Source organism: Hypomesus nipponensis, chromosome 2 (assembly GCF_054491055.1).
Source record: "Hypomesus nipponensis isolate SF chromosome 2, ASM5449105v1, whole genome shotgun sequence".
Classification (NCBI taxonomy): domain Eukaryota; kingdom Metazoa; phylum Chordata; class Actinopteri; order Osmeriformes; family Osmeridae; genus Hypomesus; species Hypomesus nipponensis.
In genome coordinates, this window is record NC_140362.1 from 13113237 (window position 1) to 13140000 (window position 26764).

The window sequence follows — 26764 nt, forward strand, 5'->3', positions numbered from 1 at the left end:
CCTTGGAGGCTCCTATTGGATCCCATCCCACAGTGGTCTGAGGATTATCAGGTTCTGAGATTTCCTATAGCCCTTCCCAGTGTGGATGAGCCCAGGGACTCTTTATACAAAGACAAGTTTCACATGTAACTTGGGAGGTCCACGTATCAGGTTAGGTTACACCAGAAGTGCTCCATTGGCAAGGCGCTCTCATTACCACCCCTTCTCATAGTATCAACTGACTGTTACCACACCACGGAATGTCTGTCTCTGCCGACGTTCTCCGAGAGGTTGAAGGTTCTCCTCTAGTCTAAGTTGGGTGGAATTGTCCTACACACGGAACTCTGCATAAAAATTAAAGCTTGAATTTTTGAGGTGAATCCTCAAGGTGTATTCCACTTTTCAAACAACTTAGTGACCATGTTTTATTTTCCTGGCTTAAGTTTTCGCTGTATCAGTTTTTATTGGGGTGCAGCGGCAGCTAATGGTGGCTTGCTGGAGGAAGTGGAGGCTGATTGAAGTGGTGGCCGTGATACCGGAGACTCTTTGATCTCAGTGGGACTGTCTCTGGCATTGCTCCAGAGCCTCATCAGCCCTAATGAAAATCATAATGCATGTTCATAACTGCCCTGAAGCTAACACTCTTAGCCTCAGTCAGCTAGGAACCGCTAACACGCTAACTAAGGGTTTAAATGGGAGTTTGCATCCTTCACATCTGAGGAACATGATTATGTCCGTTCAGTTTGATGTTTGGAGAACACTTTACCTCAAGCCCTGTGTAGAAGCCGCAGGAAAATGGATGTTCCTAACATATACAAAGTTAGCTTTGTATCTAGATCTTTTCTATTTTTATGTTTCACATTTTTAGCTGAAGATGACTGTGCTCACTTCAGAGTTTTGAGGCGGTACAATAATGGAAATAAATATATGTACAAGACTAATTAAGGATAGATTTATATCATGACTGATAGATCATGACTTTATCTTACTTTAAGCGTCTGCTTAACATTTATGTTTGGTCATAAACATTGGAATTTTGAGATTGTATACCAGAGCTTTATTGGATACATATGTGGCGTTTATAATGATCTCAGATATATTATTCACCAAATATTGGTGATCACATTTAACAGAAATCCTATAAAAACAATTCAATATGTTTCATTTGAAGCGATACTGGCGGTGTGGGGGACATATGACAGATACTACTTTGTGCCAAAATGCTGCTGGTGATTGTCTCCTATTCATTTTCACTCCTTTTCTGGCATGAGAGTTGTTGTGCATCACTCCTTTACGCAGACTTCATAGCATTGTCTTGGTTCGTTCCTCGGAGGCTGAAACGATCACTTTCCATGGTGTCACAGCTCTCCTGCGTCTCGGCTTGCTCCGTTTTACGGCAGCAGGCAGGTTTTAATGAAGAGTGAAGTGATGTACGGCCAGGCCTGACATCAGGGAGTGCACAGTCTCAGGCAGACAGTTCAAAAACACCATTCTTCCTTCCAACCCCGTCTGCCCTGAAGGGATGAACATAAACACATAGCTCCCAAACTAAGGAAAACAGAGGGGGTCCGACAAAAGGGGCTCTCCAACCCGACCGAGAAACAAACACGGAGAACAGGATCTTGTTTGCCGAGCCCTCCCGAGACTAACAGCTATCATTAAGCTCCCTTTTAACTATCAGTACATGATGTGTGTTCCATCTCCGTTTTCCCAAATGAGGGCCTCGTTTACGAGGGAGCTCTTTAAACGGAGGCTCGTCTCTCACCTGGTTCCCTTTGTTGTCCTGCCAGCTCTATGGGTACCTGGAGAGCGAGCCCCTCACCCTGCAGCTCTTCATCGGCACGGCGGACGACCGCCTCCTCCGGCCGCACGCCTTCTACCAGGTTCACCGCATCACGGGGAAGACGGTGTCCACGGCCAGCCACGAGGTCCTGCAGTCCTGCACCAAGGTCCTGGAGATCCCCCTGCTCCCGGAGAACAACATGAGGGCCATGTGAGTGGGGGTGGGTGGGTGGATGGATGGAAGATTGATAGGTGGGTGGATGTATGAATGGATCAATGGATGAATGGATGGAGGGTTGCCTGGATGGATGAATGGATGGACAGGTGACTGACTGACTGACTGGATGACTGACTGACTGACTGGATGGATACACCACTGACAGGATGGGTCCATGGATGTCTGCATAGATGTCTAACTGTCTGGCTTGCTTCTTACTCGTCTGGATATATTCTTTCTCTACCTCCTAAGTGTTTCTTGACTCTGCAAATGTCGTCTCTACTAATGAGGTGTTTGTTGAGAGGCACAATGCAGGGCCTGAAACAGGAGAGGCCTAAGCGTCACTGGTTTTAAGTCATCAACAGTCTGTCAGAAAAAGCACTGACTGAAGGTTAGTTCACCCACACAGTCCATACAGCAGTCCTGGTCACCCAACTCCCCGACCAGCATCAAAATGACTCATGGTAGGACCAGCCAGGGCTCAAACTTGGGTCCTTCACATTTGGGCTCACGTGTCTACCATTAAACCTTGAGGATACCCTTGTGGCCCCAGGAAGACATTTAGTGTAAGGCAGGGCTATCCCCAGAGCGCGGTTACGAACCAACCCCCTCACGGTAGCATAACCCACACTTGAGTGATTCCTGGTGTGGAGCTCTGAGCATTGCTCCAGAGGTTTTGGGGTGGAGGTAATGGTGGTGGTGGGGTGGGGGGGGTGTAGCTTTGCTCACTGTCCAGGCAGCAGCTCCCGTCCTGGGGCTCCGTGCTGGCTGGAGTAGGTCCTTGGCCCTTGGCCCAGAGCTCTGTGTTATGGATAAGTCAGCGAATAAGGATATGGATAAGTCTGAACTGGGGTTGCGTAACCTCCCTCACCACCCACTGTTCCAGCAAGGTTTACTCTTCTCGGTCTTTCAGAAGTGAAATATATATTAGCACAGGAATTGATGTAGATTTAATGGGACTCTATTAAGTTAGAGTGAATTTTAATATTTGTTTAAGTATTGTGGGAAGTTACCGGCGCTATTTGGTAGGAGTTTGGAGACACCGGAGAGCTTTGACTGAGATCTGACCCGCTCTGGTTGGGCATGGATGACTTAAACATCCAGCCATCCAGGAACTCCACCCTGCCCTCCCTTTTTTTTATCTGAGATACCCAACACTGTCAGGGAATTCAGCGAGCTGTTTGGTATCGCACCAGCCCATAGATTTTACAGGGCTCTGTGGTCACTGATCTGAGTTCGGAGGATGATACTGCAAGTTTGTCTTGGCTTTTCTGGCCTTCCTGCTAGGAGAGGAGAGGTGTTGAGACTGGAGCCTGGAGCCAAGGCCTGGGGGCGGGGCTTGGTCCTTGCACCTCTGGCCTGGTGGTTGGTTGGTGGTTTGAATCTTGAGTCTGTGGGTGGGTTCGGGTCTTGGGCTGGAGTCCGGACCAGAGCATAGGCCAGGTTTCCTCTGGACTGACTCGAATAAAGGTCAGGTTTTTTAGAATGGCTGCAAACGGACTGACTTACTCTTTCCACTGGGCTGTTAACTCTAGACCCGATAACGCTTTGCAGTGCATAACGTGGCTGTCTTGCCAGGCCTCCTCCCCTCCTTTGCTCCCTTCCTCTTCGCCTTCTTCCCTTATTTCCTTCCCTCCTTTCTTCCCTCCCTCCCTTCTTTGCTGTCGTCCTCTATACTCTCACTGGCCCGCGACTATAGGGCTACAGGTCACTGTGTTATTCGCTTCTTTCCCTATCCCGTTTCAGTTGCCCAGTTTGGTGCTTACTGCACCAGAAGGCCATGAAAAGAGACAGACAGTAATGTCCATTCCAACAGACATTGTGCAATAAAAACCCAGCGTGGCACTCCAATTATCATGTGTTTGGTTAAAAACCATAACTGCGTGACTGCACACTTACATCATGCGTCGTCGGAAAGGAGAGATTTGTAAGTGCGATGGGCTATTTTTCTTATTTATTCAAATTCGGCCGACCAAAGTGAAGGGGAAAAATAGATTTGTATAAAACCTGACATTTACCATGTTCCAGTTATTCCGCCCCCAAAATCTCCGATGTGAAATAATTAAAATGCCAAACCATATGTATTCCCTCACTTTTTACCAGCCTCGCCACGCTCTTTATTTAATTTCTTGAAAGGCCAGTTTGAAAAAGTGATGCCTTTTTCCACCAAGAAGGAAAATCCTTCTCCCGCAGAAAAATGAAGTGAAATAAAATAGTCAGAGAAAACATGAAGCTTTGCGTCTAAATGTGGTATCGTTTAGTGATATTGAAACTTTAAATGTTTGAAATGTTCAAAGTGTGAGGCTAGGCTGGTGAGACGAAGCAACAAAAACTCTGAACCCTGTCAGCCAGCCAGCCCCTGAGCCAGCCAGTGAATCACCCAGCCAGCCTTGTCAGTTAGTCAGTTAACCAGTCAGTCAGTAAGGAATCTAGAAAGCCAAGCATCTCTTGAGTCAGCTAACCAGCCAGTTGACTTGCCACTGAATCAGTCATGCCATCCAATCAAACCCACCAGCCTGTCGGTCAAGGTGAAACCTCTCCTCCCCCTCCTCCTCCCCCTCTCCACTGGCTGACAGCATCGACTGTGCGGGCATCCTGAAGCTGAGGAACTCGGACATCGAGCTGCGTAAGGGCGAGACGGACATCGGGCGCAAGAACACGCGCGTGAGGATGGTGTTCCGCGTGCACATCACCCAGCCCAGCGGCAGGACCGTGTCTCTGCAGGCCTCCTCCAACCCCATCGAGTGCTGTAAGTCACACACACACACACACACTCACACACACACACACACACATTCACATACCCACACTCACACTCACATACCCACACTCACACACACTCACACCCACATGCACACACCAACTCACAAGCAGACACACACAGACACACACATCCACACACACACATTGCAATGAGGTGGTATCTATTGTTGTAATCTACCCAACAAGGCTACCATTTTATGACTTTCTGGACCTAATTCTATGCCTCTGCAGCAAATGCTTTTATGTGATGAAAGCTGTTTGCCAAGGCAGTAGATGCATGGAGGGGAAGCCAAGCACATGTGTTCTCTATCCTAGAGTACTGTAGGTTATGAGGGAATCATAAGTTATAGTGCTAAGATTGGCCTATTAGTAGTAGAGGTCATTCCCCAGACCAAGATCTGGCAGGGAGATTCCTAAATCTGTCATTCTTTGTGTGTGTGTGTTTGTGTGTGTGTGAGTGTGTGTGTGTGTGTATGTGAGCGAGTGTACGTACGCACGTACATGTGTGCGTCTATCCTCATGAGGTCCGTGAAGAAGGTTACGAATGTGCTGGCTATTGGGTTTCTCTTCCCATGTTGATGATGTCAGACACCGCCCTCTATACCACCCCAGGTCTGAGGGACCCCCCCCCCCCCCCCCACACACACACACACACACACGCACACTCCCCCCCCCCTCAGGTTACATGACGACGGCTGCTTTACTGCAGTGTCGGGGCTTCTCACAGATGGACAGGCCCCGTCGAGGCGTAGTGAGGTCATGGCGAACGCCGCTGCGTTTCTGGCTGTGAAGCGGCCTCGCGCTCTGACCCCCGAGCCCCACGCCGCTCTGGAAGAGCCGCCGACAGGTGGATCGTAAAAACCGCCGTTTACGATAATGAGCCACGTGACGACGCATTCGCTGTTTATGATTTGTCGCGGGGGTTCTGAAGAGTCATGCGTCTGGATGGAAAGACATCGCCGTGTCATCGCCGAGGCATTGTTTTGATCAGGGGTGTTTATGCAGAAAGCAGCTGCAGTCTGAAAACGGTTAACAGTCTTTAAAAAGACATTAGAGGGTTGATAAGGCTTCGTAAGGCGCCTCTGTGTGTGGGTGCGTGTGTGCGTGAGTGTGTGTATGTATGTGTGTGTGTGCGTATCAGCTGGAGGTCTAGGGATGGATGGAAATTGGGGAGTAGCGTTATGAGGCTTCAGTAGTCAACTTATGTGTGTGTGGGTGTGTACCTCCACAGCCCAGCGCTCAGCCCAGGAGTTGCCCCTGGTGGAGAGGCAAAGTGTGGACAGCTACCCTGCCACAGGGGGCAAGAAAATGCTACTCAGCGGACACAACTTCCAGCCAGACTCCAAGGTGGTGTTCCTGGAGAAGGCCCAAGGTAAGAGCTGGTGCTGGCTGATTCTAACTGCAGTCTTCTCTCTTCCCTCCCTCCCTCCCTCCCTCCCTCCCTCCCTCCCTCCCTCCCTCCCTCCCTCCCTCCCTCCCTCCCTCCCTCCCTCCCTCCCTCCCTCCCTCCCTCCCTCCCTCCCTCCCTCCCTCCCTCCCTCCCTCCCTTTCTCTCTCTCTCTCTCTCTCTCTCTGTCTCTCTCTCTCTCTCTCTGTCTCTCTCTCTCTCTCTCTCTCTCTCTCTCACTCTCATTCTCTCTCTCTCCCTCCCTCCTCTCATTGCCTTCTCTTAGTCTCAGCTCCCGTCAAAATAGAGCCGGCCTTGCCAGGGAGCCACATGTGGAGTACATTAAGTCTCTATATTTTTAACCAGAGCGTATTTACATTTGCTGAAGTTTCCATTGCCTGTTCTCTGACGCTCGCCACAGACTTTAGGAATGAATCACAACCCGGGCATGTGCAATGTCTCTCTCTTTCTAGCTCTCTCTCTCTCTCTCTCTCTCTCTCTCTCTATCTCTCTCTCTCTCTCTCTCTCTCTCTCTCTCTCTCCCTCTCTCTCTCTCTCTCCCTCTCTCTCTCTCTCTCTCTCTCTCTCTCTCTCTCTTTTCTCTTGGTTTGAAACGTATCTATATTTATTTCCCTCTCCCTCTTTTTCTTTCTTTCTTCCTCTCTATTTCTTTCTAGTGCCCTCTTTTTCGCTGTCCCCCCCAGCTCATCCTCACCTCTCCGTCCGACCATCTCCGCTCTCTCATTTTGCGTCACACCTTCACCCCCCCCCCTCTCTCTCTCTCTCCCTTTCGCTCCTCCTCTCCTCCGCTCTCTGAATGAATCATTGTTATTTGGATTTTTCCTATTCGCCGGGTGCGTGGCCTGCGCGTGTGGGAGGCGGCGTGGCCGCCGCGAGGCTCTGCGGATGATCAAGTTTACTAACACTCATTTCCTTGATTGCCGTCGACGAATCAAAGCCGGGCCGAGTAAACACAGGCAGTGGTGATGGTGATAATGATGACAAGGATGATGCGGAGAGTAGGCGGACTGCAGAAGGCCTCATGAGAGACGGAAACGCCGCGTGTTTCCATCATTCATCAGGAACAGGAAGACAGATATGTTGTTGTTCCCAAACTGTACGCCGCCGCGTGCTGACTGGAGCCGCTCGCTGGCAGTCCGGTTGTGTCTGTGGCCGCAGGGTTTTAGGACCCTGCGGCGGCGGTGGTGTTTGTTTTGTTGTTGATCGGGTCTGAGGTATGTGTTGAAAAGGGCTTCCCTCAGCCTTATGCTGGCTTTGCATTCCCCGCACATCAGCCTCCACTCCTTTTCTCTCACTCTACACACACACACACACACACACCACAAACCTCCAGCCCCCCCACCCCACCCGGCCCCAGCTGTCTCTGTGTCCCCCATCCCCTGGCAGACCTCTCCCCACAGCCCCTTGGAACCTAATGTGGATGGGGGGAGGGGGGGGCTGTTTGTGGTGTCTGTGTGTCTGTGTTAACTTAGTCAAGGAGGGAATCCTCCCCCAGAGGGAAGACCTCTCAGCACCCACCCCTTGACCTGCTGCACACCTGCTCTCTGCCCCCTCGCTCTCTCTCTCTCTCTCTCTCTCTCTCTCTCTCTCTCTCTCTCTCTCTCTCTCTCTCTCTCTCTCTCTCTCTCTCTCTCTCTCTCTCTCTCTCTCTCTCTCTCTCTCTCTCTCTCTCTCTCTCTCTCTCTCTCTCTCTCTCTCTCTCTCTCAGTCTCAGTCTCCTGTCCAGTTCCAGTTGGGACCCTTTCTGCTTCTTTATCATTCTGTGTCTTCATTCCCCTGCTGGCATTCTCCCTTCTTCGTCTCTCTCTGGGTCCATCTCCTCCTTTCTTCTCACGCCTGGGAAAGTGATTAGGCCGCTGTACAGCTCAATGCTGGTGGGATCCCCCTTTTCTTTCTCTCTCTCTCTCTCTCTCTCTCTCTCTCTCTCTCTCTCTCTCTCTCTCTCTCGCTCTCTCTCTCTCGCTCTCTCTCTCTCTCCATTTTTATCTCCCTCTTCCCACATTGACTTCATGTCTGAAAATGTGCTTATGACCAATTGAAGTATGAATATATAATATGTTTTTGGCTTTCGGAGCCTGGTTATGCTGATTGAGAGAACTTCCTAATCCTTAGCACATTTCTTATTGTTGATGTTGGGGCATATCACTGGGAAAAAGAGAAAAGGCACTAATAAAATATAATCATGTTAAAGATTCATGCCATGAATGTGGTTTCAATGACATTGGAAAAGGGCATGAATTAAAGCACCTATAAAATGCATAGCATTGCTTTAATTGCATACACACACACACAGTAACACTCACACACATTCAAACATGCACAATGCATCACTTCCCAACATCCAGTCACCGCTGCTGTTACCCAATGGTAACAGTCATTACAGCAGCAGCCAATCAGAGGTCAAGAGAAGTGGCCCTCGTTCCACGGCGAGCTCCAATAAACACCTCAGAGGACATTCTGGAATGTGTTCCACAGCTGCGCCAGGCCGGACGCCCAGAGTGGGCCTGGGATGTTGCAAAATATGTGAGACTGCTAGGAAGTCCTCTTTGGTCTGACGGTTGGTGTTTGGGGTTCCCATTCCCGGATGTTGCTGGTTTGATTCCCAACTCCATAACGTCTCTCAGGCGTCCGTGAGTGAGGTGCGGGAAGTGTGCTGGTGAAGTGCGCTGGTGAAGAGGAGCGAAGACGTCACGTTCGATGGGAGAACAGGGGGAGGGAGGGAGGCGCAGCACACCAAGCAGGTGGCTCTTTCATAGTCGAGCCAAATGCTCCCTCCCTCCCTCCCTCCCTCCCTCCCTCCCTCCCTCCCTCCCTCCCTCCCTCCCTCCCTCCCTCCCTCCCTCCCTCCCTCCCTCCCTCCCTCCCTCCCTCCCTCCCTCCCTCCCTCCCTCCCTCCCTCCCTCCCTCCCTCCCTCCCTCCCTCCCCCCAGTCATCCATCCCTTTCCCTCTTTGTGTCTGACCCCTCCCTCTCCGGTGTGTTGTTTTGCTTGCCTGCCCCCCCCCGCACACACACACCCCTCCTCCCCAAAGGGACCCCCTCCCACCAGGTCACAAACGAGCAGAGCTCGTGGAGGCTTCCTCTCAGGGAGAGCTCTAATGTGCCCCTGAAAAATAATTACTACCGTTCAAATGCCACGGCCGTCCCCCCCGCTCTGCAACGACTGACGCAAACTCCGCCGTCTGTTTGTTACCTGTGTTTGTGTGCATGTGCATGCGTCCAGGGGCGTTGTGTGATAGCTAGCCTATGGCTACGCTTGCGCATGTTACTGTCCCCCTTGGCGTGTGTACGTGTGTGTATCTGTAGCTGGTGCTGGAGCAAGCCCATGGCGCTGTTTGCGCGAGTGTAACTTGACTGTGTGTGTGTGTGTGTGTTTGTATACATTATATGTGTGCATCTGTAGCCGGAGCGGTAGCTAGCCTACGGCCCTGTTTGTGTGTGTGTGTGTGTGCACGCAGTAGGAAGTGTTGTCGGTGACTCATGTGTGAGGGATTCCCTGTGGAAGAGTGGAGCGGAACAGGCCAGACCCTTAGAGAGCGAGGGAGAGAGAAGAGAGGGAGGGAGGAGGAGGAGGGGAGGAGGAGGGAGGTTGTCGAGACACAGAGTGGTATCTGTGCGACGTTGTCTTTCTAAGCAGCCGCTTCACCTCAGGTCTATCTGAATGCTCAATCGGACAGCTTACAAATCTGTCATATTTACATTACATTTACATTTAGTCATTCAGCAGACGCTCTTATCCAGAGCGACTTACAGTAAGTACAGGGACATTTTCCCCCGAGACAAGCAGGGTGAAGTGCCTTGCCCAAGGACGCAACATAATTTGGAACGTCCGGGAATCGAACCAACAACCTTCTGATTATTAGCCCGACTCCCTGATAGTTCAGCCATCTGAAGATATCTAAAGGAAGAGAGAGACGGACTTCGGGCCAACGGGTGAATCTTCCCAGGGTTGCTATGATGAAGCCTAAACAGGGTTTACAGCCTTCAAAGCTTTGATGACTTGGTTCATTAATGGTCTTCTTGAGTGATTGGCAGGATCTCAGACATGATCCCTCTTCTTTTATACCGCTGCTCAGATGATCCCTCTGTCTGTCTGTGTGTCTGTGTGTGTGTGTGTGTTTGTGTGTGTGCGTGTCTACTTTGGCAAGGGAACAGAAAGGCATACCTGGCGCACCTCGTGGGGTGTGTGTGTTCTGGCTCGCCTTGCTTTCCATTGGGCCGGGAGGTGGAGGAGGGGAGTGTGGGGGGGGGGGGGGTGTCCGAGGAAAGCCTATACTCTGACTCAGAAAGAAGAGGCTAAGGGAGGGGTGGGGGGGTCTCCCTTGTGAGCGGAATCGTTTTTACATCTGGATAGCCTCAGTTTAGTTGCACAACTGGACTACGATACATTTACATTTGGTCATTTAGCAGACGCTCTTATCCCGACCGACATACAGTAAGTACAGGAACATTCCCTCGAGGCAAGTTGGGTGAGGTGCCTTGCCCAAGGACACAACGTCATTTTACCTGGCCGGGAATCGAACCGGCAGCCTTCTGACTATTAGCCCGACTCCCTAACCGCTCAGCCATCTGACCCCCTGGATACACCAGGATAGTCAGCACAGCGCAACTGGACTACGATACACCAGGATTGTCTCTCTATAGCACAGCACAACTGGGCTAGGATACACCAGGAGAGCTTGGTGCAGCATCCACCAACCTGGAAACTATAGGATGTCTTCCTCGTTCAGCTTGTCAAGGCATACCTTGTGGAGCCATGGCGGTCCCACCGAATCAGCTATGGATGAATGAAGACTGTAGAAAACAGAGAAAAATCACTCTGGATGTGTCTTTTGTAAAGGGACCAGGCTGGACTGTCTGGAGGGGCACATGATTAGGTCTCTGAATCATATTTTCCATTAGCCAAAACCACGGGAGTGAACGTCCTCTGTGGCATTCTGCTTTTGTTTACCCGCAGACAGGAGAGATCAGAGGAGAGTACACCACCGTGACACACAGTGAAGCTCACTGTTGTGTACTCTCGATGTGTGTGGCGGTTAAGCTTCTCTGTCACTTAGTCATCGCACCGTGTAGACAGTTGACTTATCCGACCCGAGACAGTTGAACGTTCATTGTGTGTGTGTGTGTGTTTGTGTACGTGTGTGTACATCCAACCCAATGAGCCAATCCAGGGAGTTCCCTGGCCCTGCCTCCCAGCCCAGCCCAGCTCTGCTCAGTGTTATGACTGGGAAGGAGTCTGGAGTCTGGAGAGGGGGGGGGGGGGACGCGGACGACAATATTTCACCTCTCATAGCCTGCCGGAGGAGTGGAGAGGCGGAAGGAGGCCGAGGTAGACATGGAGGGAGGGGTGTGTGTGTGTGCGTGTGTGTAAAGGCGGGGGTGTTTTCAGGAGCAGAAGCATTTTGCAGATGTTGCGGGGAGCCAGCGGAAAGTTCTGCGGTTCTCCGTCGTACGGCCCTCTGTGAGCTCCAGAGGAATGCCACACGTGGCACCGGCCCAACACACAGGAGGTGAGGGAGAGAGGAGGAGAGGAGGGAGGGAGGAGGGAGGGAGGAGGACAAGAGCAAAGAGGGGCAGGAGAGAAAAGGGGGAGGAAAGAGGGGAGGGGGGAAGGTGAGATGAGGGGAGAGAGGACGGGGGAGAAAGGTGCGTGGGGGGGAGAGAGAGAGGAGGGTGGAGGGGGGGGGGGGGGGGGCGGGTCTGTCGAAGCCTGTTTGTTTTTCTTTCATCTTGTTATTTTATTGGAGTGTTTCATTTCTGTAGCTAAGAAACAGAGGGAGGTACATGGGAGGAGATAGAGAGATAGAGATTAGTGAGCGATGAAGGCATGTAAGGGAGGAAAAGACAGAGGGTGAGAAGGGAATTGATGGGCACAAGACCGAGAGAGAGAGAGTGAAAGAAAGTGAGAAAAACATGTTTACTTGGGGTGGGTTGGTATCGGAGTGTAAGGTTTCCCTGCTGGAGAGAATCCCAGAGCGTGGGTAGAAGGAGGAGATTCCCCCAGACGTCATCTCTCCCCTCCTCTCCCTGTTCTCTCTCTTTCCCTCTCCTTCTCGCTCTCGCTCTCGCTCTCACTCTCCTTCTCTCTCTCTCTCTCTCTCTCTCTCTCTCTCTCTCTCTCTCTCTCTCTCTCTCTCTCTCTCTCTCCCCCTCCCTTCCCAGTATCGCTGCCACCTCACCTGAACTGTCTGTGTTCCAGTCTCTTGTGCCTCATCCATTTGCACACTGCGTGTTCCATCAGGCAGCATGGCAACATGCTGGAATGCCAATCTTCTGCCATGTCACAGCTGTCCTCAGACCACCCCAGTATTACCCTATCCCCCCCCCTCTCTCTCTCTCTCTCTCTCTCTCTCTCTCTCTCTCTCTCTCTCTCTCCCTCTCACTCCCTCCGTCTCTCGCACACTCGCTCTCTATCGCCCCATCTGCTTTTCTCCTCTCCTCCATGAATATTGCCTTTGGAAGCAGATATCTGGATACCTCCACCTTCTCCACCTTCTCCACCTTCTCCACCTTCTCCACCTTCTCCACCTTCTCCACCTTCTCCACCTTCCGGCTTTTTCAGCCGACCCCGGCTGCCGCCCGCCTGGCCGGACAGAGATAGGCCCTGTGTGGGCCGGAGTCTTCCTGTGATGTGAAAAGCACAATGCTGTGGTGTTGGGGACTGGTTCAGCTGTGACCACAACACACGGACCTGGTCCACACTGACCTGGTTTAGTCTGAGAACTCGATACAGAGTATCCCTCCCAGACTTTCTAGAACAGGGCATAGACCAGACCTTCTAGAACAGGACATAGACCAGACCTTCTAGAACAGGACATTGATACCAGATATTTTAAGCGGGCCGATCACACCGAGCACGTTTTTGGGGGCAATGCGCCGCTAGCAAACGCAAGCTCCTCCCTTGAGCCGCGCTTCGCGTTGTACCCACCCACTGTAGACAAAACAAAAAACGACTAACAAGGTGTTCTTGAGGCAGCCTAACATGTTCGGTGGGATCACCCCCTAAAGCAGAAGAGAAGGACCGGATCTCTCAAAAAACAGGACAAAGATACCAGATCTTCTAGAACAGGACTGAGAGAAGAAACCTCCTCACCACATCAAGGATGACGAAGGGCGGCGGATTTCGAAACGTTTACACAGCAGAGTTAAAAATACACTCGAGAGACTAAACTAAATACAACATATGAGGTTTGCAGCTATAACAATTCAGCTCTCTCGGTTTCCTGCCAGACTGCAGTTTGTAATCCAATTCAACTTCTCGTAGCCGTTCAAGCTCAGTCATGCCGCCCAGTTTTGTTGACAAGCGCTGATGATGATGATGATGATGCAATCCTAATGCAGATGATCCTCTTAACAGATGGGCACCACCTCTGGGAGACAGAAGCCAAAGTTGACAAGGACTCCACCAAGACTGTAAGTTCAGCTTGAAGTCAATGACAGTATTTGAAACGTTTGATTCATTTTTCGATGTCTATTCATTGTATTGTATTAGCCATATTATCAAAGCTAGTCGGTTACTATACACGGTTGCATTTAAACGTATGAAATAGAAAATAGAAAATACGGGAATGCATCATATTTACCAGTCGTTTCAAATGTGCGAGGGAGTGTTTCTCGCGTTTTGAGGTCATTTGGACGTGAGGTGAATGCAGCTGTGGCCGTCTGTAATCATATCTCTGATGTAACCTGTGTTAAGATGTTGCCATCGGAAACATGGTGATCACACGGAGTGCAGCAGGCCATGCAATCCTGAATGGAATTTTCACAAAAATGTTCCTACTCCTCACCGGCTCGCCTGTAGTAAACAGTGATTCCTCTTATTGGAGAGGATAACAGATGCACACGAAAAACACACACTGAAAATTCCCACTTACCATCGGGTGCGCTGATGATACTGTAAATACTCAAACGTAAACGTGGTCTGATTACGTCTTAAGACTCCCTTCAAGAATGTTTTTATTCATCTTTCATACACAGACACTCTGCCCAAGGATACCATGGAGACCGTGACATGCGGCTTCAGTTAATACTGAGGGCTGCACATAACAAATAACGAATAAAGCCTAGTTCATAGGCTACTTTGTGTTTCATTAAACGATGTTGTTGAAACGTCGTCTCTGAGAGAAGACATCGTTCTCACAATTGACAAGAGCTCAGTGAAGGTCCAGACTCCTGCTTGTTGCATGCGAGCTTGTTCCCACCTGACGTCAGATAATGAGGGATTCATTAAGAAGCGCTGCTAATGGTTTCGAGGAACAGAGTTAGGTCCACGCCACCCGCAGACCCTGCCTAAACTCTAATGTTGTTATTGTTGATGTGTGTGTGAGCTTGTGTGTGTGGGGGTTATCCAGGTGAATGGTTTGGTTGCATCAGGAGAGTTGAGTACGGCCTCTCTCTCCCTCTCCCAGATCTAATTGGCCATCAGGGCCGACCGGGTGGTAGGTCTGGTCCCAGATGTTGGCACTGGAGAGGGTGCAAGCTAGTGAGCCAACACACACACACACACACACACACACACACACATACGGCACTAAGCTTGTTTATGGTTGAAACAAGCAAGCAGAGCAACATGGAGAACGTTCCCACATCTCCCATGCCACCTGCAGGTCACTGCCTGGTTGTTATTGAAACACACACATCCTATACTCACACGCACAGATATACATACTGCACACAGACACACACACACACACACACACACACACACACAGAAACATACTGTACACTCACACACGCAAAGAAACACATACTGCACACAGACACACACAAACAGAAACATACTGTAGACACACACGCAAAGAAACACGTACTGCACACACACACACACACAGACATACAAACCCACACTATACACACAAGCATGGAAGCAAATAACTGGGACGACACACTCTCCAGCCTCCCCTCCCCCACCATTCAACCCCACAAAAAATGTGCTGAGCCAGGGCTGGTTGCTTCCTGTCTGGCCCCTCTCCTGGCGTATGCAGGCTCCCCCAGAGGCAGGCGGTCAGACCGGGAGGCTAGTAGGCCAGCAGTCAAGCCAGGCAGGAACCAACCAGCCGGCTGGCCGGCCAGGTAGTCAGACAGACACATTAACCCCCCACCCGGTTAGTCTCTGAATGCGGTCAGGGGTTCACCTCCCAGCTGGCCTGCTGAGGTCACTTCCTGCAGGAAGGGAGGTGAGGGTGGGGGTGAGCAGAAGAGAGGAGAGGAGACAAGGGCAGAGGGGAAGAGGGGAGAGGCCGAGGAGAGACGTGCACAAACAGAAACGTCGACTCCCAACTATTGCGTGATCAGTACCGGTTCATGCTGTGTGTGTGTGTGTGTGTGTTATGTTCAGACGTCATTGGTGGTAGAGATCCCTCCCTATCGCAACCAGAGGATCTCCAGCCCTGTCCAGGTCAACTTCTACGTCTGCAACGGCAAGAGAAAGAGAAGCCAGTACCAGCGCTTCACCTACATGTCCCCAAATGGTAGGTCACCGCAGCCTGCTGCATGTTCCTTCACTTGTTCCTTCACTGGCACTAAGATAACCTTCCTGTCCCCCCAAATGGTAACCATGACAACCCACCTATTGGCTCACCACCCGAACGTTGTCATTTAGCACCCAGTACAATCCCACTGGGCTCGCCTCTCTTTTCGTGTGATGTCACGGGCTTTGCTACCTCGTCACAGTAACACCCGATTGGTTACAGCCTCACCCTGTTGTCGCTTTAGACAGAATTGTTCTGCGAAGTTGTCCATGCAGAGTGTGTGGGCAATCAGTCAACCTTTCTGGTGTGGTGTCCAGGTTGTTACATCTAAACACCTTGGGCAACTAACAGGGAGAGTTCACATCAAGTCAGCCTACCTGTGGGAGCAGGGGAGAAGAAGAGGTGTGTGTTTGTTCTGCGGCACGGTTGCGTTCTCCAGGGTGGAGGTGAGATGAGGAGACGTCTGTTTTGAGTTTGTTCTCATCTGCGTTCCCTAGCAATGAGTTAGCAGCTGATTGACAGAAGCCTCACGACAAGGGCATAGGGTATAGCTTGGTGGTCAGAGCATTTAACTGCAGATGAAGAGGAGTTGCAGGTTTAAATCTTGTACTGTACATTACATTGGATGGAAGCATCAGCTCAACAAATACATTACTATTAACCTGGCTCATACATCCACACACACACAAATCACACACACACACACACACACACACACACAAACACTAGACATAGAGACACACACACATAGATCAGCTGCATGTTCTTTTAGAAACCCAAAGACCCATGCTACTGCTCATAGTGTTTCATAGTGTTTTGGAGATCTATCTCTCCCTTCTAATACCGAATAGGGGTTCTGCACAACAGATTAATTTCACACTGGCGGCTTCAGAATCAAGTTTTCACCAAAAGCTTTTTACTCGTGCTTTTTCATGCTTAAATGCTTCCGTGCTTTTAGAGATTGTGCTCGAGTCAGGCTGACATCAAGATCATCACCAGATGGTTGAGAATGGATGCGATAAGCTGTGATTCATCTTCAGAGACAGAGAGAAAGAGAGAGAACGAAAGAGAGAAAGGGAGGTAGAGAGAGAGAGAGATAAGGCAGGGGGAGAGAGATCGGGGGAGAGAGGGGGGAGACCTCTACAACACACAGCCCTATTAGGAGATCTCTGTTGACAGAGAGACGCGAGGCATTGTGGGTAGAGAGCTGGACAGAATCACAACGAGGCCTTATATAGAGTCTATACTGAACATACACAAACAAACACACACACACACACACACTGACTAATAAGGCGGGAGTTCAGCTGATATATCAGCTGACACACACACACACACACACCTACATTTATTTAGGTGATTGGGTCTATTGTTTACATGGGTTCTCTTGTGTTCACCGCTGGTGTCTGTGTCACATTGAGTTTAAACAGAGCAGAGATCTAAACAGACTGGTGCGCATCATGCAGACGCGTCATCAACGTCAACATAACCTAGATACCATATTCAGAGGGAGAGAGGGAGATGGCAGGAGAGAGAGAGATGGGGTGTAAAGAGAAAAAGAAGGGGGGGGGGGGGGGAGAGAGAGAGTTTGAGTTCAGACAGAAACAATTAACGCAGTGGCCAGGTACAGGGGGAAGCTTTTGTAGTTGTTGTTTTGAAGTTGCAAACAGAAGGGGCTTGCTGTCATCACTTCCTGTGAGCGTGTGAGGCCTTCCTGTGTGCCGGGCCACTTCAATCATCCTGTGGTGTTTGACGGCTTGGGGACACGGCTCCTCCCTCACGCTCTGGTGGCGGGCCCCCGCTATAAAAAGACCAAACCGCCGCCTTAAATAGCTTCAGCCGTCTGAAAAGCGGAAGGATGAACCCGACACACTCTGGGCCACAGATGCGTGCAAATGCAGCTTGTTTTTTTTTCCATTGTGGTGAGGTGACTGTCTAGTTTTTTTGTTGTTCCAATACACATCCGTTCCGTGTTTGGCGAAACTCTTTCAGTACAGCCGCGGCCCACCTGACATGTCAACAACAGGCAAATACTACAGTATTTACAAACACTGTTTGGTGCGCGGGGTGCCCTTGATTTGTTTTTCAGAGAAATATGCAAGCGGTCACATCAACACGAGCTCCGTTTCTATGGATACTGAGACCCATATCGTGACGAGTTTGGTCCCCCTTTTTCCCCCAGACATAAGATCAGTTTCTGGTCTCTCCCCTGTAGGGCGAAGCTATGACACGCCTCTCTCCACGGCGACACATCGGTCCCATGTTAACACAGGGGAGACATCGGTAGCTGGCGTGTCCTTGCCTCTCCAGTCTCTTTGACGGGGACACGAACACGAACGGGTTCCGATCTCCCTCGTCGCTGTGCTGGAGCTGATGTCGCGTCTCACCGAAGTACACGGATCGTACACGCTTGAACGACTACGCCGGACACGGAGATGTCCGACCACGGAAGCCCTCTGCCTGGCTCAGTCCTGACAGGAGGGTCGCTTCTGTGTTTGGGGTCTGTCAGGAGTGGTCGTGTTTGGGGGCTGTCAGGAGCGGTCGTGTTTGGGGGCTGTCTGGAGCGGTCGTGTTTGGGGTCTGTCAGGAGCGGTCGTGTTTGGGGTCTGTCTGGAGCGGTCGTGTTTGGGGCTGTCAGGAGCGGTCGTGTTTTGGGCTGTCAGGAGCGGTCGTGTTTGGGGCTGTCAGGAGCGGTCGTGTTTGGGGTCTGTCAGGAGCGGTCGTGTTTGGGGGCTGTCTGGAGCAGTTGTGGTTGCCTGCACCAGATGGTCCTTTCTCGGTGTGCCTGGATCAGACGTCGGGGCGAGCGGAGATCCGAGCCTCTGGTCTTCCATCCTGGTGTGAACAACCGGGCTTTTCCAAGCCGCCGTCCAATAACCGTAGCGTGAGTGGGAGAAGTTGACGTGTCGCTCTCTTCTTTTTCTACAAATCAGAAACAGTCTTTTGGTCAAGCCACATGAAACAACAAGACGTTGTTGAGTTCTGGCGCGGAACAAGGTCCAGACCGGCGCTTCTCGGAACCCCTTCTATTTTTACAGGCTGCGTGTGCGGAGATTCCTTTAGCTGCCTCAGGTTCTGCTCTGATGGGTGGCTGCAGGTCGTCAGTACTGCGGGTCTTCGTTTTCTGCAGGTCTTCAGTATTTCGGGTCTTCAGTACTGCATGTCTGTAGTAGGCTACAGGATGTCAGTACTAAAGGTTTTCAGTACTAAAGGTTGAATGGGTTATCCCACCTTATACGTTTGTTTGTTTTTTTTATATACCATGACAGACATCAGGAAGTGAAGTCTGCTTTGTAGTGATGACTAAGATTTAGAAGCCTGCTACTACGTTTTTCTTTATTATCTTGGTAATCATAGGCTCTGTAGGTCAGTCCTATGGGTTCTCTCACCTTATAGGTGACAAATACTGGGTCCCTCTGAGTGGTGTCCCTGTGTCCGCAGACACGCCCATGCTACCCCTCCCCCCTCCCCCCTCTCAGCAGTCAGCCAGATTGGCCTGGTGAAACACACCTGTGAGTTCATTAACCAGCACCTGCTCCTCCCTGCAGGAGGCTGGAAAGAGCTTCGTCTGCACTCTGTCTTAAACCGAAGAGAAACCATCGTCAAACAGGGAACCATGTACAGCATATCAGTGTGTTTAGACATGCCGTACTATAGTGTGTATAGTGTGGTGCGTGTGTTGTGGGGTGTATAGTGTGGTGTGTGTGTTGTGTTTGTGTGTATTGTCGTGGCTTCTGTGGGGTGTATAGTGTAGTGGGTATTGTAAGAAACCTTCTGTCTCCTCAAAGGGGCTGAGCTTGAGAAGGATGGGTGATCAGATGAGCAACGCTGTAGGCCGACCCCCATCCCGAAAGCTGCCAATCAGAATGAGCGCATTTCTTCCCAGGATTCTCTCTGCTGTGGGCTAAACCGGTGGAAACGAGTGTCTCTCTCACACGAAATCCTACCCCACTGTTGGCCATAAGTGTTTCACTACACACACACACACCAGAGGGACGGGAGGAACAAGAGGAAAGGAGTGCCCGGTAAAGACCAGATCAGTTGTGATCAGTTTAATGTGAGCAGCCCAGAAACATGTGCTGAGCAGAGCCTGTCTGAGGGCCTTAACCCACAGGTCTGACAGGAAATGGAACTCAGCTGGAGACAGGACTCACAGGGCGATCCTGCTCTCTGGCCCTGCTGGACAGGGAGAGGAGAGGAGAGGAGAGGAGGGGAAGGGAGGGGAGGGGAGGGGAGGGGAGGGGAGGGGAGGGGAGAGGAGGGGAGGGGAGGGGAGGGGAGGGGAGGGGAGGGGAGGGGAGAGGAGAGGAGAGGAGAGGAGAGGAGAGGAGAGGAGAGGAGAGGAGAGGAGAGGAGAGGAGAGGAGAGGAGAGGAGAGGAGAGGAGAGGAGAGGGGGGGGAGGAGGAGAGGACGGGAGGGGAGAGGCGAGGAGAGGAGAGGGGAGGAGAAAGAGTGGAGAAAGAGGAGAGGAGGAGGGAGGGGAAGGGAGAGGAGAGAAGGGGAGAGGAGAGGGGAGGAGAGGAGAGGGGAGGAGAAAGAGTGGAGAAAGAGGAGGGGAGGGGAGAGGGGAGGTGAGGAGAGAAGAGTCAAGTGATGAGAGGAGAGGACAGGAGAGCGAACAAGTGGTGAGGCATGGAGAAGAGAAGCTTTCAAACCAAGAGAGCCATCTTTGGCTTCACTACCATCTGGGCACCGCACCCCGACACAGACAGAATGTCATTCCATGCACGCGTGGTCTCCAGCGTTGCAACAGAGAGCACAACTCGGTGCTCTGTCACCACGCAGTGTCTCTCACCTGTCGTGCCTCCTATGCCACCAGAGTAGGCCCACGTCCCTGGCCTCGTCTGCGGAGGCCCCCCGGGGAAGCCTCCAGGTCCCTGGGGCCCAGCCAGTTGACGGGACTGACGTAAAGGTCCTCTCTGCTGGGTAATCACAGCCTCTGAGCTGGGGCCCCCAGGAGGCCAGGGTGTGAACCCTGGTACCTCAGTCCCGGACACATCCTCAATAATAATAACATCAGCAGAGAGGACTAATATACACATTACGCCTCTGAAACACAGAATACACTCCTCGACGCGCCGAATGGACTCCCTAAAAACACATATTATATCGTCTTTTTTGGAGTTTTTTTTTTTTACAGTGTGTTCATTCCCGGCTGTGTTTATAGAGACTTCTGAGACAGGCTCCCTTTGTTAACAATCAAACCGAGTTATTTTATTCGGAGCAGCGTCTGCACAGTGCGAGCAGACGTTTACAGACCCCGCGAGCCAGAACACTTATGACTGGCATCAAACAGTCACCACACCCGTTAACACACTTTAACGACAGCGCCGAAATAGCAACAGAGCCGCCATTGTGAGTCACAGCCTGCTGGTGTGATTCCGTAGGGTGTCTTTTGGCGGGCCGGCGAGGGGTGTCTCGGTGATCCGGCCCACTCGCAAGCCGGCCCAACCAGAGAGAGGGGGGTGGGACAAGAGTGTGGGTTGGGGTGGGGGGAGGGGGGTCTCTGGGCCAAGGGCTTTCCTGTTCGATGGTTTGGGCCTGGTTCTGTCTGTGCTAGTGAGTGGGCCATGGATTAGGACTGCAAAACAAGTACATCTTGTTTCAGGGAACAAGCTTGTAATGCACAGGTTAAGTGGTGCGTATGTTTAAATATTCAACAAATCCATTGTTCTCTGGACCATCAGCACACGATGGTCCAACTAGCAGGTCTGTCAATCCGACAGTTCAAACCAATCAGTGAAATGACAGGAACCTCTTCCAAATGGAGGAGCCAGTAAACTGGGCGGAAAGACCAGCGAGTGGGGTCAGGACCCCCTGTCTCCTCTGTCGGCACTTCTCTCGTCTCCTCTTTTGCGTCCTCTCCTTTCTCCTCTCTCGTCTCCTCTCTCTTCTCCTCTCGTCTCCTCCCCTCTCTCTCGCTCTCCTTTTTTGCCAGAAGACCATAGCTTCTGAAACCTTAGTCATTTAGTACTAGTCTCCTAAGAGCGAACGGAGAGCTCCCTCCCTCCCTCCCTCCCTCCCTCCCTCCCTCCCTCCCTCCCTCCCTCCCTCCCTCCCTCCCTCCCTCCCTCCCTCCCTCCCTCCCTCCCTCCCTCCCTCCCTCCCTCCCTCCCTCCCTCCCTCCCTCCCTCCCTCTCTTCATCTCTCTCTTTCTCTCTCCCTCTATTTTATAGGATATGAGGAGGGCTGGATCCCAGTCCAAAGACAATAGGCCCTCTCATGATTAGAGCCAGCTGTGGCTTTTCTGCTCTGGTGACTCATCCATTTCTCCTTTCTTTTTCTGTCTTTTCTGTCTTTCTTTTTTCTTCTCTCTCCTCCTGCTAGGCTGGAGACACGTGGGGGTGGGGGTGGGGGTGGGGGGGGGTGGGGTGGTAGAGATGTGGTAAGGTGCTCAGCCACACAGAGAGTCTTCCAGTGGCTGGTGGTTGTTAGTTTGGTGCAGGAGAGCCACACTCCCAATTGCTTTACTCACCCTGGCTCACTCACTCACTCACTCTGCCACGTGGAAATCTCGTGTGTCTAATCTCTCTCCGTTTCTTTATTTCTCTCTCTCTTCCTCTCTCTCTGTCTCTCTCTTTTTCCAGTCCCGCTAATAAAGACAGAGCCCAGTGATGAGTATGAGCCTCTGGGGGTGCCCGGGGGTCCGGGGGGGCCCTACTACGGCCAGCCGCGCCTCACTCCCATCATGCCTGTGGTTGACGCTGACGCCTGCCTGGCTGGGGGCTACCCCCCCTGCCCCCCTCGCCGCGGCAGCATGGCCTCCTCCCCCAGCTCCAGCCCCACCCTGCACGACCTGTCCCCCGTGGCCTACCCCCTCCACGGGGCGGGCCCCCTGGGCTCGGCCCTGCAGGAGGCCCCGGGACACCCCTCCCTGTCTCACTGCTCCCCTCCCTCCCCAGAGCCCACCTCCTCCTCCCCCCTGGGCATGCTCCACTCCCAGGGCAGCCCCCACCTCAGCAGCCCCTCCGGTCCCCATGGCTACCACTCCCTCTACCCCAGCAGCAGCCCCTCCTCCTCCTCCCCGGCGTCTCAGCCCTCCACCCCGGGGGGGGCGGCGGAGAGCCCCTTCATCCCCACCTACAGTCCGCACAGCCAGCCCCAGGGCCAGGCCCAGCCCCCGGGCCGGCCCCAGGGCGAGGCCCAGGCCCGCGGCTCCCCCCCAAGCCTGCAGGCGGAGGCCTCCAGCTCCCCCCCTCTGACCGTCACCGTCAAACAGGAGCCTCAGGAGCTGGATCAGATGTACCTGGATGATGGTGAGTCTCTGTTCCACGCGGTCACACACCTGACCACGCGGTCACACAGCTGGTTAGAGCTGGTCTTGAACTGGCAACCCCTTGTTTTAGTCGGAGTCGTGTGTGTGTGTGTGTGTGTTTATTGCTCCTGACGAGTCCCGGAGCGCCCCAAAACGAGCTTTCCATGGGTGAACGTTGATGCTGTTGCCCTTCCTGAGACCCACTCCTGTCCCTGTTCCGGAATGTTCCATGAACACGGCACATTGCATTTACCTCACACCTTTTCTGTCTTATCTGCACGCCCGCACACACCAACCAACACGCCTCGCTCTTTCCTGGTGAAATACCTCCCGCGGATTTACGTCAAATGAGCTAATTTTAGACGGGATTTATTTGCCTTTCGCCGCCTAGCGCTGCCCCCGCGTCTGTTATTGGATGAGCCGCTTTATTTTAGAACGCTTAATTGCCTTGATGGGATTTGAAAAAACAACCTGTCCAAACAGGAGAGAGAGCCAGGGTCGGCAGAGGTTTTCTCTGGGCAGCCACTGTGACACGCGCTGGCAGGCCAACCTGTTGACACGGCCGCTAATGAAGGAAGCAAAACAATAGGTCGGGTCTTCCTGTGCCCGTGCGGAGGGGCGGGGAGGTGAGGCCGCAGGAGCCTCCGTTTGTTTTCCCATGTTCTCCCCCCGGAGCACCCCCCTGGGCGTAGGGATCTACGTCATTAGGGGAGCCTGGGGGGGTTTGGGGAAGGGACCTCCCCCCGTCTCCTCCCCTTCCCTCCCCCTGCTGGCCCTGAGCTTAGGGGGGAGGGAGGGGGGGCTGTGCCGGGTTGGTCCAGCCCCCGCTGAACTGAACCACACACGTGCGCAAAAACACACGCGCACATGCCCGAATGCTCACACGTTTACGCACGCGCGCAAACGGTCACGCGCACGCACACCCTCGCTCTGTCTCAAACACATCGACACTCGCAACCACACGCGCGCGCGCTCACACGCACGCTCTCTCGCACCCGCGCGGCAAGGCCGGCCCCTGGGCCCCTCGCTGTGCTGCTGTTAGCAGCGGGGGCTATGTGAGGGCAGCGGGGATCGTGTTGTGTGTTCTACTGCTGAGCTAGGGAGATAAAAGGGGCCTCACGCCAGCAACATCACTGGCCCCCTGTTCACTGTGTGTGTGTGTGAGCGTGTGTGTGTGTGTGTTGTGTGAGCGTGTGTGGACAGTGCGTGAATATTAGTGCTGAGGCTGTCTCTGAGAGCTGGGGGGGGGTTTTGAGTGTTGGAGAGGGTGGGGGCGGGGAGGGGGGGCCGAGCATGTGAATGTGTGGATCCGTAATTGAGTTGTAGCGCAGTTGTCAGCATATCTGTCCGGCCCGGCCCGCCTCGTAAACACTCTCTCACTCTCACACGCGCGCACGCACGGCGCGAAGAGAGGAAGCGCGTCTGTCATCGTCTCCATAACACGAGCACCCGGAGGGTCCCTTCGCCGCACCCTACCGCTCTCCGTCACACGTCCAGAGATGTGGCTGACGTCCCCCCACCCCCCCCCCATCCCCCCAGTGCCATTCCCCCCCCCCCCCCCCCCCTCCCCGGTGATGTGATTAGCCTCTCTGTGTGTGTCCACTCTCGCCGCGCCCCCCACTCCAGGAGCCGGCAGAGCGTTAATCCAATGAGGGAGTAACCCGAGCTCCATCCTGCGCCCCCGCGTAATCGGCCCCGACGCCGAGGTCCTTTTACCCCCGTGATCGGGCGCACTGCCGAGGCACGCCCGCTTCCCCCTCCGGGCCACCGCCGCCACCGTGGAGCGCCGCGCCTAACCTCGTTTGCCCCCGCCCCGCGAGCCCATCTCCTGCCACTCCACCCCCGCCCCCCCTCCCCTCGCGGCCGGCCCCCAGCGCCGAGGCCCCGTGATTACAGCTGCATTAGAGCGCCCGGGGGCTAGGAATGCCCATCGATCGATGCAGGATGGCAGCCAGGCAACTTGCTTGGGGAGGGCGACGACCTCACGTCCTTTTACTGTCTGGCTGTCCATCTGTGGTTGGGGCGGGGGGTTGGTGGTGGTCACAGCCATCCTGCAAAGGCATCTGAGATGCAACCGGATCCTGGCCTCCAGCCTCCAGCCTTCACTTCCAGTTACAGTTACAGTCGTCGTTTTAGTGCCCGCCCCAGGTGTGGTTCGGTAGCTCCCGGCCCAAGCCTTTTCGGCCCCCAGCCTCCAGTCTTGGCCCCCAGTCCCAGGGAGAGGTGAGGAGGATGAGTGGAGCTTCTCCATCGTGTGCATTACCCCTGTATGGTAGCCCAGGCGTCATTAGAGGGAACACAAGAGGATGACCTCACCCCGGAGCCGGTGATTTACGCCGCTCGACGAGCCCCAGTCGCACTCCTCCGCTCTCCTCTTTCACTCCCCTCATCCCCTGCTCTCCGAGGCGCCTACTGCGGTAGCTGCCTCAACCCTAATACCTTCACCTTTCCTCCCCTCCCTTCCTCCCTCCCTTCCTCCTCGCCTCCCTCCCCTCCCTCCATCCCCTTGTCCATGTCCAACGCGATTGGAGTCTGCAGAAAGACATTCGAGCTTCCCCAGGGTGGAGCGCCTCTCCCCTCCCTCCCTCCCTCCCTCCCTCCCTCCCTCCCTCCCTCCCTCCCTCCCTCCCTCCCTCCCTCCCTCCCTCCCTCCCTCCCTCCCTCCCTCCCTCCCTCCCTCCCTCCCCCCTCCCTCCCTCCCTCCCTCCCTCCCACGCTCGGCCCCTCATCAGCCAGAGGAAACGTCTCTCGCTCCCCCCTTCCCCTTCCCTCCCCACCTCACCAGGCGCTGCGCCAGGCCTCTGAGAAATCACTCAGCCCCCTCGGCCCTCTCGGCTACTGTGCGTCCCCGGAGCTCCTGTACCCACCTTCCCTCCCTCCGCCCCCACCAGCCACCCTAAGCCTTTTGTCCTCTCCTTCCTGTCCTTCCCCCGTCCCACCCCTCCCCCCTCTCTGCAGTTCCTCATAGGCTGAACAGAAAGGCAGGGGGCGCTCTGGGTCTCTCACTGTGGCGGGGACAAGACACGGTGGCCCCGGCGGAGGTCAAGGGTCAGCTGTGTGTGTGTGTGTGCAGCATGTCCAGTGTGTGGAGTTACGTGCGTGGTAGGCTCCCCATCTCCTGGGCACATGAAGAGAGGTTAGTCCTGGTGTGGTCACCCGGTCCACCTCGCGTTTGGCCTTCAGGCCACGGCAGTGTCTCACCCCATCCCCCACCCGCCCGCCCGCCTCCGTCCTGCCTCCCCCTCCTCCGCCCTGCCCTGAGACCACCACGCCCCCTCCCTCCCTCCCCCCTCCCTCCCTCCCCCCTCCTCCTCCTTCGCCGCTATTGATAGCAGATGCCGAGAGCGGGTCGTTAGCCCTGCTAATGAACTCGTAAACAGGCGGGCTGTGATGACGACAACGCTCTGTCCCCCGTCCGCGGAGCTGCCGCGCCACTTACGTCATAGCCCCTCCCCCCCCCCCCCCGGCCACCCCCCCCCCACACACACACACACACACACAAATCTCTACTGACCCTGACTTGGCGCTGTTGGCCCCTGCCGCTTCACATGCTTTCAGGCAACACTTGGCACCTCCAGGCCTGTCTTGCTCCCCGACACGAAGAAAGTTTTTTTCTGTGTGTGTGTGCGCGTGTGTGTGTGTGTGAAAGGGGCACACACCGTCTGGTCCTGCTGCTGAGTGTCCTGGCTCATTAGCCGCTGCTGTGACGTGTGATGTCATGAAGGCCCAGCTGAACACACACGCGTGCGCGCACACACACACACACAACTGATCGCTGCACTGAGCGAGGTCTAATCAAAGAGCCAGACTCGTTGCAGCTGGGGTAGGGGAGCAAACACAAGGCTCTTATTCACCAGCATAAGAACAACATACACCAGCTCATGTGGCGG

The 26764-nt window shown here is 53.5% G+C and overlaps 1 protein-coding gene across 1 annotated transcript in view; it reads left to right on the plus strand.

Annotated features, from left to right (window-relative positions):
- The window catches only part of LOC146300881 (nuclear factor of activated T-cells, cytoplasmic 1-like), a 56405-nt gene that overhangs the window by 15217 nt on the left and 14424 nt on the right, over positions 1-26764 (plus strand). The window contains exons 4-9 of the mRNA XM_084706926.1: positions 1770-1972; positions 4555-4727; positions 5973-6113; positions 13506-13561; positions 15486-15618; positions 22207-22875. Of these exons, the coding sequence (XP_084563052.1) occupies positions 1770-1972; positions 4555-4727; positions 5973-6113; positions 13506-13561; positions 15486-15618; positions 22207-22875 (1375 nt within the window). The remainder of the gene's footprint in view (positions 1-1769; positions 1973-4554; positions 4728-5972; positions 6114-13505; positions 13562-15485; positions 15619-22206; positions 22876-26764) is intronic.